Source organism: Enhydra lutris, unplaced genomic scaffold, assembly GCF_002288905.1.
Source record: "Enhydra lutris kenyoni isolate GAN:26980312 unplaced genomic scaffold, ASM228890v2 scaffoldscaffold15, whole genome shotgun sequence".
NCBI lineage: Eukaryota > Metazoa > Chordata > Mammalia > Carnivora > Mustelidae > Enhydra > Enhydra lutris.
In genome coordinates this window covers 61219568-61237070 of record NW_019154099.1, presented here as the reverse complement: position 1 = coordinate 61237070, position 17503 = coordinate 61219568, and the positions used below count along the sequence as shown (strand labels likewise).

At 51.2% G+C, this 17503-nt stretch overlaps 1 protein-coding gene across 1 annotated transcript in view; it reads left to right on the top strand.

The window, feature by feature from the left end:
• The window catches only part of LOC111146958 (cysteinyl-tRNA synthetase 2, mitochondrial), a 43806-nt gene that overhangs the window by 3140 nt on the left and 23163 nt on the right, over positions 1–17503 (top strand). The window contains exons 3-7 of the mRNA XM_022502718.1: positions 398–515; positions 5123–5194; positions 5304–5409; positions 6758–6841; positions 9515–9644. Of these exons, the coding sequence (XP_022358426.1) occupies positions 398–515; positions 5123–5194; positions 5304–5409; positions 6758–6841; positions 9515–9644 (510 nt within the window). The remainder of the gene's footprint in view (positions 1–397; positions 516–5122; positions 5195–5303; positions 5410–6757; positions 6842–9514; positions 9645–17503) is intronic.

Genomic DNA, 17503 nt, shown 5'->3' with positions numbered 1-17503 from the left:
GCACGTTTCTCGGGAGAACAGCTTTAACGTGTCCTCTGGCGCTGTTCCTCCCGCGTCGCCGTAGTGAAGCACTCCGGTGATGAGAGCACAGGACGGCGACAGCCCCAGGTGAGGTTGTATTACCGGCGCATTGTTGGACGGTGAAACGCCGTAGACGCGCCTAGCCCGGCGTTAAGCGCGCGCACTGGGCCGGCGCCGAGACCCCGCCTTGGTTGATTTCGGGGGCGCTGCGTGGCCCGCCCGCGGAAGGCTTTGCCTCTTCTAGCTGTGCGGGACCCTGAGCTCCGTCGCCCGCCTGAAGTTTGGGGCGGTCTGTTGAAGCACAAGGCATTCCTTTTCCGAGATCCCGCTGGCGACTTGGTGCTCTGCAGACGCGCTGACGTTTCTTCTCTTGCAGCTCGTACGTCAGATTTGATATCATCCGAAGGATCCTCTGCAGGGTGTTTGGTTGCAACGTCGTCATGGTGATGGGAATCACGGATGTGGACGATAAAATAATCCACAGGGCCGCCGAGGTAAGCGCGGAGGACGTGGTTGTCCCGTCTCTGGATGGTGAGTGCGCCCACCGCCCGGTGGCAGCCCCTCTAGCTGCTCCCCGGTGGGTCCTGCTTCTCTCCGTCCGCACGTGGCTCGGCGAGGGCACGCTGACAGGTGATCGGGGCCTCTCTGCCCTGGTGAAGGGCACCACAGCCTCTGATGCCCCGTCTCCTGCTTGAGCCTCATCCCTTCCCCAGTCCGGCGGCTCCAGGCGTCCTGCGCACAGGGAAGGGGGAGGGCCGCTTCGGGGCTGGGGAAACTTAGCTCGCGGGGGGTTCCGCTTTCGCCTCTGTTTGTGCACAGAGCCCTTCTCGTGTAACTCGTGCATCATTTAGGGGAAGTTTTGGGGGGAAAGTTTGAACTGAGGGGTTAAGTTAAATATAGATAATTTTTTTTTAATATAGGTAAATTTTTAAGTCTGCTTTCTGGTTTTTATAATTAGCAATTTTAACAATTGTCTCTGAAGATCTGCAGATGATTGTTAAATGATCCAATCTATGCAAAAAACTATACCGAGTGCTTTATGTTCCTGTTATTTTAGAGGATGTATGTACTAAAAACTCCATGTACTATTTTTTTTTTTTTTAGGAAACCAGTCTATACTTCATAATGTTTTATAGTTTGCTTTTTTCACTTAGTATATTTTGAGTATTTTTTTCATGTTCTTAAATATTCTTGAACATTTTTAAACAGCCATATAGCATTTCATCGCACGGAGATGCCCTAATTTACTCTTCTTATTTTTGGACTCTTGAGTTACTTCCATATTCTGCTTTCTCTCAGATTTATCTTCTAGAATCCATGTGTGCCTGTTTCCTACCAATTTGCCTTTTTTTTTTTTTAATTTTTATTTGTTTAAGTAATCTCTGCATCCAACCTGGGGCTCAAACTCATGACCCTGAGATCAAGCATCGCACGTTCCCGGACTGAGCCAGCCAGGCACCCCTTAATTTGCCTTTTTAACAGATCGCATTCGCCATGGGGCTGCTCAGCAGTTCCCCATCGTTGGCTGTGTTGTTTATAGCTGTTAGAAATAGGGCTACTATGAAGATCTTTTTTTTTTTTTTTTTTTTCATTCTGTCTTGTTTCGATGAATACTTTTCCTAAAGTGGAGTTACTGGTTCAAGGAGGAATGGTTTATTTCATGAGGTTTTTCTTCTTGGAGTCAGGTGGTTTAGAGAGCGTTTGCTGGCAGCACTAGACCCGGTGGGGTTTCCTGGGTCTGTCTTATCCAAACAGCTGAGCCACTGCGTCTGCTCCCTTACAGAAGACTCAGTTTCCATTCCCAGTACTGTCCCTGAGCATGCGTGGAACCGTCCAGGGTCAGGCCTGTGCCTGGCTTCGTGCCATGAGAGGAAGACCGGCCCTGGCCTCACGGGCCTTGTGTCCAGGGAAGCAGATGCGCCCACAGAGAGATGCTCTCTGTGTGACATAGTTCATTTCATAAGCCCAGCGAGGCCGTGCGAGGTGGACTGTCACACCTCCGGGGAAGGCAGAAGTGACCCCCGGAGGAGGTTGACCCAGAATTAGCATGAGCAGAGGCTGGGTGGTGAGGAAGGAAGGTGGGAAGGCCATCTGGGCTGAGGGGCCACGTGAAGGCCTGTGAGGAAACCCTGCGTCCTGCTCCCCTGGGCTGTAGGGGCCTGGCAGGTGAGGCTGCAGAGGTGGGGCGGCTGGGCCTGGACGACCTACTGGGGACTCGCACTTTGTCTTATAGACTCTTGGGGCGCTCTAGCCAGGCTCAGCTCCGTCCAGTGGAGACTACTCGGGTTGGGGAGGACACAGCCGGAGACGGGGCCCAGGGATGGGGTTGGTGAGCGCTCTGCCCCGGAGAGAGAGTTAGTGTGAGGTACATAAGGAAACACAGACTTGGATACAGAAATCTGGAGCTTGGTCAGCTCAGGGCCCTAGTATCATAACGCTGTGTTTGGACTTTGCCCCAGTTCTTGGCACAGAGCGCCTAAAGCCCACGGAATCTAGAGAGGGTGGCTTCTGCGTGCTGATGAGATCACGGCGGGGCCCCTGGTGAGCTTCAGGATGGGGGCTGGGGTCCCAGAGACCTGGCCCCTGCGAGAGCTGGGAACTTTCACCTTCCACCCCTGGCATTGAGCCAATTGCTGGTGACCAGGGATTTTTAATCTCCTGTCCCAAGTAATGAAGCCTCCATAAACACCCCCAAAACGAGGGGGCTCAGTTCTTCTGGCTGGTGAACACAGGTGGGTGCTGGGAGCCTGGGAGCTCCACCTCTCACCCTGTGCATCCCCTGAGTCGTGTCTTTTATCATAAACTTGGGGTGTAAGGGGACTGCTTTCCTGAGTTCTGTGACTCGAATCAGACCCCCAAACTCAGACTCCGTGGCAGGAGTTTGAGTGGCCAGAGGACCCCGTGGCAGCTGGTGTCTGGAGGAGGCAGTCCCGTGGAGGAGCCTGCTTCTCCCTTGGCTCCTCCCCAGCTTGTGTTCTCTCTCTCTGTCAAATAAATAAATTTTAAAAAAAGATTTTATTTATTTATTTGACAGAGAGAGAGTATAAGTAGTCAGAGCGGCAGGCAGAGGGAGAGGGAGAAGCAGGCTTCCCACCGAGCAGGGAGCCCAATGCGGAGCTCAATCCCAGGACCCTGGGATCACAACCTGAGCCGAAGGCAGCCGCTCAACTGACTGAGCCACCCAGGCACCCCAATAAATAAAATCTTTTAAAAAAATGTAGAAATGGGGGCGCCTGGGTGGCTCAGTGGGTTAAAGCCTCTGCCTTCGGCTCAGGTCGTGATCCCGGGGTCCTGGGATCGAGCCCCGCATCGGGCTCTCTGCTCAGCAGAGAGCCTGCTTCCTCCTCTCTCTCTCTCTGCCTGTCTCCCTACTTGTTATCTCTGTCAAATAAATAAATAAAATCTTTAAAAAAAAATGTAGAAATGACATTTTCTACATGACAGAAAATAACCATGAAGACTGGGACCATAACTGAAAGTAACAGCAGAGATAAAAGGCTGATTTCTTTCTTTCTTTTTTTTTTTTTTTTTTTAACAAACCCTTGTGTCGAGGGCTGACTTTCAATAGATCGCAGCGAGGGAAAAGGCTGATTTCTTTCATGTAAAAATACTTCCTCCAAACTGACATGAAGAGCTCCACAGGTCTGGAGAACGGGTGCGGTGATCCTGGACTGTTCCATAGAAATGGTTCCTCGACACGTGAGATGTTCAGGCTCTTTCAGAAGAGAGAAGCACATGTTAAATTTACAGTGAGAAAGTGTTAGTGGTCCCGTTGCCAACGTCCAGAAGTGGGGCTCCCCGTGCGGTCAGGGGCTCAGTCAGGGTCAGACCTGCGTGACCTCCGTGGGGGCCGGGCCGCCAGCCAGGATGCGTGCACCTGTGCTCTGACCGGCAGTCTGGCGTCCGCATCCGTAGCTCAGAGAGGGACCTGCACGTGTGTCACGGCAGAAGGAGAGGGCGTGAGGAGGGGTCCGGGGAGCAGCTCCGGCAGGCGGGCCAGCAGGACGGCGGTGGACTCGGAGGGAGCCGCGTGCAGGCCGTGTGTGCGGGGCACAGCGTGCAGGAGGGGGTGCAGATCCGTGGGTCTGGGAGCCGGGTGACTGGCCGCTAGCCAGCATCGTCCGCGCACACGGCTGTCTTTCCCAGATGCACATGACCCTTGTAGCAGTCTTGCAGGGCGGGAAGTAGGGTCCTCTCTGTGTTGCAAAGAAAGCCGAAGGCGCAGAGGTTCATGGCCTTGCTAACGGCCACATGGCTGAAAAGTCTCATTTTGTTCACCAGATTTATTTATTCAGTAAATGTCTAGTGGTAACGGTTTCTAGGATGATTGCCCTTCGGGGGCCCCAGGTGGGAAGGAACACAGCTGTGGGGTGACGGGGCCGGAGGTGGCCTCTTACTTGTGAAGGTGTGCTGGCTGTGGGGTGGAGCCCTGGTTCTGGGGCAGGGGTGGGGGCCAGGAGCTTGGGTCCAGGTCCCTTCACAGGCTCCACGGGGTCCCATACCTGTCGTGCTTTTGGTTTTGGAGCATTTTTTTTTTTTTTTGCTGAAAAGTGAAAAATACTTCGGGGAGCCTGGTTTTCTGGGCCAGTCCCTCTGAAACCCTGGGGCTGCCAGAGTGTGCCCCCAAATGTCCTGGGCTCAGAATGTGACGTCTGTGTCCTGGGGCTACCTGTGCCCCCGCGCCCTGCCTGGCCACCTGCACCCCCAGCCACCTGCCCATGTCTGCACCTGTCTGCACCTGCTCTGCTGCTTTCTCAGAGAGCTCCTGCTGTTGCGTTTGACGGGTTTTCTTGCCGCCTGAGGGGAAGGGGTAAGATAGGAACCCAAGGTTCTGGTCATGACATAGACTACATTGAGCTTGCCCTTGCCCTAGAAAAGTGGAAGCTTTTTTATGTGTTTTGGGGTGTTGTTTTGAATTATGTAACAGAAATCATGACATTGTTGATTTCTTTCTTCTCTCTAACCAGAAAACGGGGTCGGTCAGCCTTTGCACCTAGCTGGGTTACTAGAATGGGTTTGGGAGCTAAAACGAGAGGCCCCCTTTGGGAGGCCGGCCACGGGGGGCCCGACCTGCTGACCGGCTCACCTTGTCTTCCTGCAGATGAACGTGTCGCCCGCTTCTCTCGCCAGTCTGTATGAAGAGGAGTTTAAACAAGACATGGCAGCCTTGAAGGTGAAGGGCGTGGGAGTCTGCCCGCCGCGAGGGCTATGAGTGCTGAAAGCCGACGTCGCTGACCCATGCCTTTCCCGTGGGAGGTCATCTCGCCTTTGCTTTCCGTCAGGTCCTCCCCCCGACGCTGTACTTGAGGGTGACTGAAAATATTCCTCAGATCATTTCTTTCATCGAAGGAATCATTGCTAATGGGCACGCTTACCCCACGGCACAAGGTAGGGGTCCCGTTACTCAACTGAGCGTGGGGTAGATACCGGGGGGTCTGGACTGGACTCGTGTTTGCAAGTTGTTGGAGCTGCCAAACACGTCACTGTCTTTTCTGGCTTGCTGTGGCATCCGACCGAGTGCTGGAACGTTCTCTAACACAACCGGTCCTCCCGCTGGCCGCTCCCGGTGTTGGGCCGTCGCCCACCGCTGACCGGGACAGCGTCCTCCCGGCACACTTCACAGCGACTGGCGTGGGAGCCGCTGCTTTTTGCTTGGCATTTGCTCCCTCTGGGGTCCCGGTGGCCCTCAGCCAGGCCTCCCCCTTTCTAGCCCTTTCTGCCCAAGTCCCACTCGTCCTCACCCCCCGACCAAGCTTTCCCCTCCCAGGACGTTCCCGCTCCGCTCGGGGCTGAAAGCGGACACTCAGCCTGGCCCTGGTGCCGTGCCGCGCCCTTGGCCGCCGGGCACGGGCTGCGCGAGCTTGCTGCTCACGTCCCCTATCCCGTCCCTTCTGGGACCATAAAAGCCGCTGGTTTTTAGCGAATGACCCATTAGCATGCCCAGCCCAGACCTGAGATATGTGCGTCTGGTGCTTGTGCAGCAGGAATAAAGTATAAAGAAGAGGAAGACACCGGTTTTGCGGGTGCTGACGGTGAGCTCCTGTCTTTCAGGGACTCCTGCCCACACACCTCCATCCCTGCGGGGCCCAGTTCCCCGGCGCGCGCACTAGACTTTGCTGTCGTCTTCCTTTACCTTATTCGCTGTGTTTAGATTTTGTCTCCAAAAAAAATCTGTTTGTGAGGGGCCCGGGTGACTGAGCCGCGATCTCCCCCGGAGACACGGGCACTGTTTTCCCGCTGCGGCAACGCAGAATGAGAACCACGGCCCAGAGCAGTCGTCACGGGGCAGAGGACCAAACGCGCCCTAGCGGGGACGTGGCTGGCTTGTCTCTCTATGATGCTGCTTTATCGTGAGCTTCTAATCACGATAACTTAAAGACACAGTAAGCTGACAGTAACGCAGACACCATTCATTTGGACTTTGTTTTTTTTTGTGTTTGTTTTTTAAAGATTTTATTTATGTATTAGAGAGAGAGAGAGAGAGATCACAAGTAGGCAGAGAGGCAGCAGAGACGGGCAGGCAGGCCCCCCGCTGAGCAGAGAGCCCGATGTGGGGCTCGATCCCAGGACCCTGAGATCATGACCTGAGCCGAAGGCAGCGGCTTAACCCACTGAGCCACCCAGGCGCCCCTCCTATTTTATTATTTAAATTTTACTTAGTTAACAGACAGGGCAGTGTTGATTTCTGGAGTAGAATTCGGTGATTCTGAGAAATGATGGACTCTTTATCAAACAGGCAATGTCTACTTCGACCTGCAGTTGAGAGGAGACAGGTACGGCAAGCTGGTCAGTGTGGTCCCTGGTCCCGTCGGAGAGCCTGGTGAGTGGACCCCCACTCCCACATTGGGGCCCGGGTCTGCAGTGCAGGCTCGGCCTCTCAGACCTGCGGATGGCGCCCGACCGTCCATCCCTGCTGCTTGTGCTTTTAACTCATTGTTTTCAAAGAGAGGGAGTTTGGAGGGTGAAGTCCTCTCGGCAAGGGTGAGTCTCCTCCCTGCCAGGTCCTCAGCTCTCCTCCCTGCGGAGGGCACCTTCACACACTCCTGCTGTCGCGTTTGAATGCTGCCTGCCGCTGGCCGCCACACTCACCTCCCCCTGCATTTTCCCGCAGAGCAGATCCTGTAGGCACTTTACCGCATAGAACGTTCCCGCCAAATTTCCCTTTATTCCGCCACTCTTCGGTTCAGTGACTGTTGGACTGAAGCCATTTTTATGGAGAAGAAGGATGTATATAGAAATAAATTTGAAATAATTTTTTTAAAAGGTTTTTATTTGAGAGAGAGATCACAAGTAGGCAGAGAGAGAGGGAAGCGGGGGCAGGGGGGTGGGAAGCAGGCTCCCCGCTGAGCAGAGAGCCCGATTTGGGGCTCGATCCTAGGACCCTGAGATTGTGACCTGAGCCGAAGGCAGAGGCTTAACACACTGAGCCACCGAGGCGCCCCCGAAATAATTTTTAAAAATTTAAACTTAAGGGCGCCTGGGTGGCTCAGTGGGTTAAAGCCTCTGCCTTCAGCTCAGGTCATGATCTCAGGGTCCTGGGATCGAGCCCCGCATCGGGCTCTCTGCTCAGCAGGGAGCCTGCTTCCCCCTCTCTCTCTGCCTGCCTCTCTGCCTGCTTGTGATCTGTCTCTGTCAAATAAATAAATAAAATCTTAAAAAAAAAAAAATTTAAAGTTAAAAATAATTTTAAATAAAAAAAAATACTATTTGAGAGAACCAAGTAAAGAGGAGCCAAAACCCCAAAGACAAATCGTCTAAGTGAGTTTTGTCTTTAGACGTTATCCTCCGTTCCACAAATGACGCCAGTTATTTTTTCATTTTTTTATTTTTTAAAGACTTTATTTATTTGACAGAGAGAGAGAGCATGAGCTGGGGGAAAGGCAGAGGGAGAAGCAGGCTCCCCACCGAGCAAGGAGGCCAATGCAGGGCTCGATCCCAGGACACCGGGATCATGACCTGAGCCAAAGGGCTGAAGGCAGCGGCTTAACCGACTGAGCCACCAGGTGCCCCAACGATGCCATTTGCTTTAATTAGTGACAATGTTATCTGACTCCTCAGAAACCGTGTTTGTTCCTCTTACTCGTGAGTATCCTGCTCCCTCCAGAAAGGCCAGAACCGAGCACCGCACACGTGTGGGTTTGCCACCATGCCCCAGGGAAGCAGAGGACATGCTTCTGAGACCCACAGTCTAGCTTCAGCGATGATTTTGTGTTGAACAGACTTTAGGGGCGCCTGGCTGGTGCAGTTGGTGGGGCACCCGCCTCTTGGGTTCAGCTCGGGTCATGACTTCAGGGTCGTGGGATCGAGCCCTGCGTCAGGCTCCGTGCTCAGCAGGGAGCCTGAGATGCTCTCTCTCCCTCTCTCTCTGCCCCACCACCTTCTCGCAAATAAATAACTCTGTAAAAAACAATAGACTTTATTTTAGGGCAGTTTTAGGGAGGGAGCAAAGATTTCCCACATTGCCCTGACCCTGCTCACACACAGCCTTCCCTGTTCATGAACGTCATGCACCAGAAATGGGACATTTGTCCCAGCGGGTACACCTGTATGTACATATCATTACCCCAAGTCTGTGGTTTGCACAAGCGTTCAAGGTGCTGATTTTTCTGTGGGTTGGGTAACTGTAACGATGCGTGTCACAGAGCTGCTTTACTGCCCTCAGACCTCCCCTGTGCCCCAGCTGCTCCAACCCCCTCCCTCCTCACCCCTGGCAACCCATGATCTCTTTCTGTCTGCATGGTTTTGCCTTTTCTAAAATGCCGTAAGGTTAGAATCATACAGTGTGGGGTCTTTTCAGACTGGCTTTTTTCTCTCAGTACACATTTAAGTGTATATGTGCCTTGAAGCCACCAGGTCCCACCGGGACCCAGGCAGGGGCAGAACCCCTTGGGGACAGGGCGTGCAGCCACCTTGCATGTGTCTCTGGAGCCTGATAGGTCATTGCCTTTGAGTGCTGAGTAATACTCCCGTGTCCGAATGCAGCTCCGTCTTGTGTCCCCGGTCGCCTGTTGTGGCGGCGCCAAGCTTTGGGACAGAGCCCAGGACCGGCTCGTCCCACTGAGTGCTGTCACCTGACCCTCCTCTTCTGGGTTCTCTTGCTCCTCAGATGTCACTGACACATAAATTTTTTCTCCGTGTAATCGTCTCTCTGGGGGGAGTTGCCGAGGACTCGTCTTCGGGCAGACTAGCCCGAGGAGGAGCCAGAGGAAGGCGGACCGCTCAGCTCAGTGCTTCCCAGGGAGGAAGCATCGGGTTTGATCGGCGACACCCCCACCCTTCCGCGCGCTGAAACCCGCCTCGCCTCGCGCCGGGACCTCCTTCTCGGGCGTGTTTTAGATAAAGGTGTTGGGGGGTCCTCCTGGCCCTCACAGGGGAGAAGAGGAGTAGGAGGTCACGTGCCCAAAGGAGCCGCGTCTTCGGGATGTCGTGGCCGGGCCACGTGGCTTTGCCTGTCGCGGATTCCCGGCCCTGACCCGTCATTTGCTGTTGGCAGCTGCGCCAGACAAGCGGCACGCCAGCGACTTTGCCCTGTGGAAGGCGGCCAGACCGCAGGAGGTGTTTTGGGCGTCTCCCTGGGGAAACGGAAGACCTGGCTGGCACGTGGAATGTTCCACCCTCTCAAGGTAAGGTTCTGTGTCCTGTGCGAGCTCGCGTAGTACCGCGCGTGGCCAGCAGAGGGGGCGGGTGAGAGCAGCAGCCGCCAGCTGGGGGGGGGGGGGGCTCTTTTTCTCTTTTTTCATCAAGTTTTTAATTTTACTTCCAGCGTAGTTAACATACAGTATTACGTCAGCTTCATGTGTCAGCGTAGGGATTCAGCCGTGCTCGACGCTCCTCCGTGCCATCGTGGTGCTGTGCTCTGAACCCCCACCCCTGTGGCCCCTGCCCCCCCACACCCCTTCCCTCTGGGGACCATCAGCATGTTTTCTGTACTTAAGAGTCTGTTTTTTTTCTTTCTTTTTTTTTTATTTTGAGATATTATTTATTTATTTGACAGAGACACAGCAAGAGAGGGAGCATAGCAAGGGAAGTGGGAGAGGGAGAAGCAGGCTTCCCACCGAGCAGGGAGCCAGCCCGATGTGGGGCGTGATTCCAGGACCCTGGGATCATGACCTGAGCCAAAGGCAGACGCTCAGTGACTGAGCCACCCAGGTGCCCCGAAGAGTCTGTTCTTGATTTGCCTCTTTTTCTTCCCCTTTGTTCATTTTGTTTCTTAAATTTCACGCATGAGCGAAGCCACGTGGTGTTTGTCCTTCTCTGGCTCGTCTCACTCAGCACGACGCTGACGCCATCCGTGCCGTTGCAAGTGGGAGATGTCATGCATGTTCATGGCTGGGCACTCTTCCGTTTGACACACGTCACGAGTGTTATCCCGTCGTTCTCGGTGGCCACGGGCTGCTTCCACAGTTCGGCTGTTGTAAATAATGCTGCCATAAATGGGGCGCATGTATCCCTTTGAATGAGTGTTCTGTGTGTTCTTTGGGCAAACACCCAAAAGTACAATTGCCGGTCATAACGTAGCTCTGTTTTCAGCTTTCTGTGGACCCTCCATGCTGTCTCCAGAGGGGCCGCCCCAGCTCGCTCTCCCACCAGTGTAGGAGGCTCCCCTTTCCCCGCATCCTCACCAGTATTGTTTCTCGTGGTTTGGGTTTTAGCCGTGCTGACCGGTGTGATTCGGTTTGGGTTCGCCTTTCCCTGATGCTGAGCGACGCTGAGCGTCCTTTCATGTCTCGTGGCCGCCTCTGTGTCTTCTTCGGAGATGTGTCCGTTAGTGTCTTCTGCCCAGTTTTCACTGGGACTGTTTGCTTTGGGGTGTTGAGATGTGTCAGTTCTGTATGTATTTCGGACACTAACCCTTTGTTGGGTACGTGATTTTCCACCATCTTCCCCCGTTCTGTAAGTCGTCTGCTGGTTTTGTTGGTCGTGTCCTTCGCTGTGTAGAGACTTACTGCTCTGAAGAAGTCCCAGGAGCTAATTTTTGCTCTTGTTTCTCTTGCTTCAGGAGCCGTACCTAGAACGGTGTTGTCAGAAGCTATGTCAGAGGAATCCCTGCCTGTGCTCTCTTCTAGGATTTTGATGGATTCCTTTTTCACATTTAGGCCTTTCATCCATTTTGAGTTTATTTTCGTGTGTGCCGGAAGAAGGTGATTCAGTTTCATTCTTCTGCATGTGGCTGTCCAGTTTTCCCAACCCCATTTGTCAAAGAGACTGTCCTTTTCCCATTGTACATTCTTTCCTGCTTCGTCAAAGATTGGCCATATAATTGTGGGTTTATTTCTGGGTTTTCCATTGTGTTCCATTGATCTGTGGTGTCTACTTAGGCCAGTACCGTACTGTTTGGACCACTACAAGTAATTTAACTTGAAGTCTAGAGTTGTGATCCCTCCAGTTTTGTTTTCCTTTTTCAAGATTACTTTGGTTATTTCGGTCCTTTTGTGGTTCCATACAAATTTCAGGATTCTTTCTTCTTTATTGTTACTGTTTATTCTGTGAAAAGTGCTGCTGGTATTTTGATGGGGATTACATTAAATGTGTAGATTGCTTTGGGTGATGTGAACACTTGAACAATATTTGTTCCCCAGTCCATGAGCATCAGATGTCTTCCGTTTCTTTGTGTCATTTTCTGTTTCTTTCATTGCTTTATAGTTTTCAGAGTGTAGGCCTTTCTTCTCTGTGGTTGGATTTATTCCTATGTATCTTATTATTTTTGGTGCAGTTGTAAATGCGATTATTTCTGCTGCTTCCTTATTAGTGAACAGAAATGCGCTTCTATTAGTGAATAGAAATGCAACAGTTTTCTGAACGTTGATTTGGCATACTGAGTTCATTTATCAGTTTTAATAGTTTTTTGGTGAAGTCTAGGGTTTTCTGTGTCTGATACCATGTCATCTGCAAATAGAGTTTTGCTTCTTCTTTACCAATTCGGATCCTGTTGTTTCTTTCTGTTGTCTGATTGCAGAAGCTGGGACTTCCAGTCCTGAGTTGGATAGAAACGGTGAGAGTGGACATCCCTGTCTTGTCCCTGACCTTACGGGGAGAGCACTCAGTGTTTCCTACCGAGTAGGGTGTTAGGTGCAGGATTTTCATTTATGGTCTTTATTATATTGAGGTGTGTTCCCTCTAGACCTGCTCTGTTGAGGGTTTTTATCATGAATGGATGTTGTACTTTGTCAGATGCTTTTTCTGCATCTGTTGAAATGGTTATATCGTTCTTATCCTTTCTCTTGTTGATGCCATGTATCACACTGGTTGTTTTGTGAATATTTAAACCACCCTAGCAACCCAGGAATAGATATCATTTGGTTGTGGTGCATGATTTTTAGAATATATTGTTGGATTCATTTGCTAGGATTTTGTGGAGGACTTTCACATCCATATGCATAAGAGAGACTGGGCCACGGTTCTCTTTTTCAGTGGTGTCTTTGCGGCTTTTGGTATCGGGGTGATGCTGGCCTCACAGAGTGAATTTGGAGTTCCTCTTCTACTTACTGGAATGGTTTGAGAAGAATATGTGTTAACTCTTCATTAAATGTTTGCTAGAGTTCACCTATAAAACCATCTGGCCCCGGACTTTCATTTGTTGGGAGTTTCTTTATCCCTTGTTTTGTGGTTGTTTTTATAATTCTTCTCTGATCCTTTCTTCCCTTCTTTCAGGGTTTGCTGGCTTTCTTTAGTGATATACCTGAATTTCCTTCTTTATTTTCTGCATATCTATTCCTGGTTTGGGGTTTGTAGTTACCATTAGGTCTTTATAAAACATCTTCTGCAGGCAGTATTAAGTTGCTGATCCCTTCAGCTTGAACCCATTCTTTACTCTTCCCCACGTTTTACCTATGTGTGTCATACTTTACTTCCTTTTGTGAATCCCTTGATTTTTTACAGATATATTTATTTTTACTGTTTCTGTATTTCCTCCTTTTCATACTCTTAGTTATGGTCTTTCTGTTCTACTCAGAGAGTCCCCTTTAATATTTCTTTTTTTTTTAAAGACTTTATTTATTTATTTATCTGTCAGAGAGAGAGATTGAGAGAAAGAGGGCACATAAGCAGGGGGAGCAGCAGAGGGAGAGGGAAAAGGAGAGGGAAAAACAGGCTCCCCAGTGAGCAAGGAGCCTGATGTGGGACTCAGTTCCAGGATTCTGGGATCATGACCTGAGCCAAAGGCAGATGACCAACCGACTGAGCCACCCAGGCATCCCTCTTTCAGCACTTTGACTATATCAAGCCACTCTCTTGCCTGCAAAGTTTCTGCTGAAAAATTCACTGATAGCCGTATGGGGTTTCCTTTGTGTGTAACTCTCTTCTTTTCTCTTGCTGCTTTTATTTATTTTAGAGAGGGAGACATTGCGTGAGTTGGGGAGGGACAGTGGAAGAGAGTCCTCAAGCCGACTGCACACTGAGTGCAGAGCCTGATACGGGGCTTGCTCCCATGACTGCGATCATGACCTGAGCCAAAACCCAAGAGTCGGACTCTCAGCTGACTGAGCTACCCAGGCACCGCCCCCCCCCCAAGTTTTTTTCTTTATCACTGTCTTTTGCTTTTTATTCACTGTGTATCTTGGTGCAGACCTTCTTGTATTGATTTTCTTGGGGGAAGTCTCTGTGCCTTCTATATCTGGATATCTCTTTCCTTCCCCAGATTCAGGAAGTTTTCAGCTATTATTTCTTTAAATAAATTTTCTGCCCCTTTTTCTCTCTCTTATTCTGGGATCCCTATAACAATCATGTTTTATGCTTAATGGAGTCACTGAATTCCCAAAGTCTGTTCTCACTTTGCATATTTTTTTTTCTCTCACCAGTTCAGCTTAATTACTTTCCATTATTCCTTCTTCCACGTCATTAATTAGCTCTTCTGCTTCTTCTAGCCTCCTATATATTCCATCCAGTGTATTTATTTATTTATTTATTATTTTAAATACAGAGAAGCTTTTTCTTTTTTAAAGAGTTTATTTATTTGGGGCGCCTGGGTGGCTTAGTGGGTTAAGGCACTGCCTTTGGCTCAGGTCATGGTCTCAGAGTCTTGGGATCAAGCCCCACATCAGGCTCTCTGCTCAGTGGAGACCTTGCTTCCCCCTCTGTCTCTGCCTGCCTCTCTGCCTACTTGTGATCTCTCTCTCTCTCTCTGTGTCAAATAAATAAATAAATCTTTAAAAAAGAAAAAAGAGTTTATTTATTTGACAGCAGCAAGAAAGAGAGAGAGAGATAGGAGCAGAGGGAAAGGGAGAAGTAGACTCCCCGCCAAGCAGGAAGCCCAATGTGGGGATCGATCTCAGGACCCTGGGATCATGACCTGAGCTAAAGGCAGGCACTCAACTGACTGAGCCACCCAGACACCCCCAGATGTCTCTTTAAGGGTGGAAACTCAGCTTCCTGACATCTTCCTGGCCCTCCCAGAGCCTAGCTGCTGATTTTTAAAATTGTGTGTGTTAAAAGGTTTATTTATTTTAGAGAGAAAGAGAGAGAGTGTGCGCAGTGGTAAGGGACAGAGGGAGAGAGACTTCCAAAAGACTCTTCAGTGAGTGCAGAACCTGACCATGGACTGGATCCCACAACCCTGAGATCATGACCCAAGCTGAAACCAAGAGTCAGATGCCCAAATGATTGTACCACCCAGGCGCCCCTAAAATTCCAGGCTTTTAAGTCTCGCTGGTTATAAGAACTCATGAAACTCTCCTCTCTCTTTCAAAGCCAAACGGTACAGGGATTGATCTTTGTGTGGGCTCCTCAGCGCGACAGTCTGTTTCCCGCCCTTCTCCCCACCGTCCCCCCCCAGCCCCCTTCAGACTGCAGACAGCCGGGGCCCTTCTAGCTCCTGACCGTGTCTCTGCCCTTCCTACCCTTTGTGATGTGGTCTGTTCTCTCCCTTTAGCCCTTTAGCTGTGGAGTTTGTTCTGCGAGTCTCTGGGTCATTGTCTGGGTTATTTACACGGATATGAGTATTTTCCGGTTGTATCTGTGGGACAAGGCCAGCTTAGGGTCCTCCTACTCCACCATCTTCCCAGTCTCCCTGTGAACCATCCTCTTACCTGCTGCTTCCCCCGGAGATGGTCATGGGTCACACCCACCAAGCACCGCCGCAGCTTCCACTCTCCCGGCTCCTCAGTCTTCGGTCTGCCCACCTTCTAGCTCTTCTTCCGCAGTCACGTCACACACTGTAGATTCCCCTCCATAGACTGTTCCTCTGCTGCTTCCCGTGGTTCTCCTGGGAGCCAGGAGCGCCTGTGCTTGTGCGTGCGTGTGGTGGGCGTGCGGGAGCCGGCACGCTGCGTGTGCTCTTCTGAACAGGCGCACCTTGCGTTACAGTGCTTTGTGGATGCTGCGGTTTTTACTGGTTGAGGTTCGTGGCGACCCTGTAGAGAGCAGGTCGGTTGCCATCGCTAGCGTCAGCTCACTTTGGGTGTCTGTGTCACGTCTGTGTAATTCTCACAGTCTTTCGAGCATTGTCATTATTACTGTATTTGGTCTGGTGATACATGATCTGTAGGATTGGATGTTACTGTTGTGCTTGGGGGCCCGTGAGCCCTGCCGTGTTCGTGTGCCCAGTGTGAGATGTGAACTTAGTCGATCGATGTTGTGTGTGCCCACCACTCCACGCCTGGCTATTCCCCCAACTCTCTCCCTCTCCCTGGACCTCCCTATTCCCTGAGACACAACAGTATCAAAATTAGGCCAATTCATAACCCTCCGGTGGCCTCTAAGTGTTCAAGTCAGTGGAAGTCACGCGTCTCTGACTTTAAATCAGAAGCTAGAAATGACTAAGCTCAGTGGGGAAGGCATGTCCAAAGCCAAGACGGGCCAAAAGTTAGGCCTCTCGTGGCAAACAGCCACGTTGTGAAAGTAGCGGAAACGTCCTCGAAGGAAACGGAAAGTGCTATTCCGGTGAACACACAAACGGTAAGAAAGTGAAACAGCTTTACTACTTAGGTGGACAGAGTTTCAGTCATCTGGATAGGAGATGGAACCAGCCACGACATTCCCTTAAGCTAACACTAATCCAGGGCAGGGTCCTGACTTTCTTCCGTTCTGTGAGGGTGGAGGGAGGCGAGGAAGCTGTAGAAGGAAAGTCTGAAGCTCGCAGAGGCTGGTGTGTGTGCTTTAAGGAACGAAGTCCTTTCTGTAACAGTGCAAGGTGGCACAGCCGGAGCTGATGGAGAAGCTGTAGTAAGGTCTCCAGAAGGTCTTGCTGGGACAGTGAATGAGGGCGGCTACGCTAAACACCAGGTTTTCAGTGGAGACAGAACCCCCTTCTGTTGGAAGAAGATGCCATCTTGGTCCTCTGTGGCTGGGAAGAGGTCAGTGCCCAGCTTCAGAGGACAAGCTGCTCCCTTGTTTGGAGCTCATGCAGCAGCTGGTGGCTTTAAGTTGAAGCCGATGCTCACTTACCTTCCAGAAGTCCCGGGGCCTCGGGAATTACGGGAAATTGCTCTGCTCTGTGAATGGAACAGTAAAGCCTGGATGACTCTGCTGTGCCCACAACATGGTTTACTGAGTCTTGTATGCTGACCGTTGAGATCTGCTGCTCAGAACAGAAGATTCCTTCCAAAACCCTATAAGTAGCTCATTGACTGTGTACGTGGCCACCCAAGAGCTCTGATGGAGATGGGCAGGATTAATGCTATGCTCACGCCTGCTCACAGTGTGCACTGTGCAGCCCAGGGAGCAAGGAGTATTTAAGCAGTACATTTTGTAAGGCTGTAGCCACCACGGAAAGTGATTCCTCTGATGGATCTGGGGAAGTAAACTGAAAACCTTCTGGAAAGGATCTGCCAATCCAGATGCCACTGAGGACATTTGTGATTGATGGGAAGAGGTCAAGTACCAACATAAGCAGAAGCCCAGAAGACAGTGACCTGGCCCTCTCAGGTGACTGTGAGGGTTCGGGACTCCGATGGAGGGAGTCACTGCAGATGTGGTGGAAACAGCAGAAGAACCAGAATCAGAAGTGGGGCCTGCAGTCGGGACTGGATCAGGGCACTCTCAGGACCAAACTTGAACAGTTGAGGAGTTGCTTCTTAGGGATGACAAAGAACATGGTTTCTTGAGGAGGAATGTTCTGCTGGTGAAGATGCTGCGAAGACTGTTGAAATGGCAGCGAAGGATTTAGAACAGATAGAAACCGAGTGACGAAGCCGTGGCAGGTTTGAGAGGGCGCGCTCCTGTTTTGAAAGCACCTCTGTGGGTACAGCGCTGTCAGACAGCATCGCGTGAAACAAATCGTTCACGAACGAAGAGCGTGGTGATGCGGCGGCTCTACTGCGGTCTTCTTTTCACAGCTTGCTGCCGCCGCCCTGGGCCGGCAGCTGCCACCATCAGGCGAGCTGGGGGGGGGGGGGCTCTTTTTCTCTTTTTTCATCAAGTTTTTAATTTTACTTCCAGCGTAGTTAACATACAGTATTACGTCAGCTTCATGTGTCAGCGTAGGGATTCAGCCGTGCTCGACGCTCCTCCGTGCCATCGTGGTGCTGTGCTCTGAACCCCCACCCCT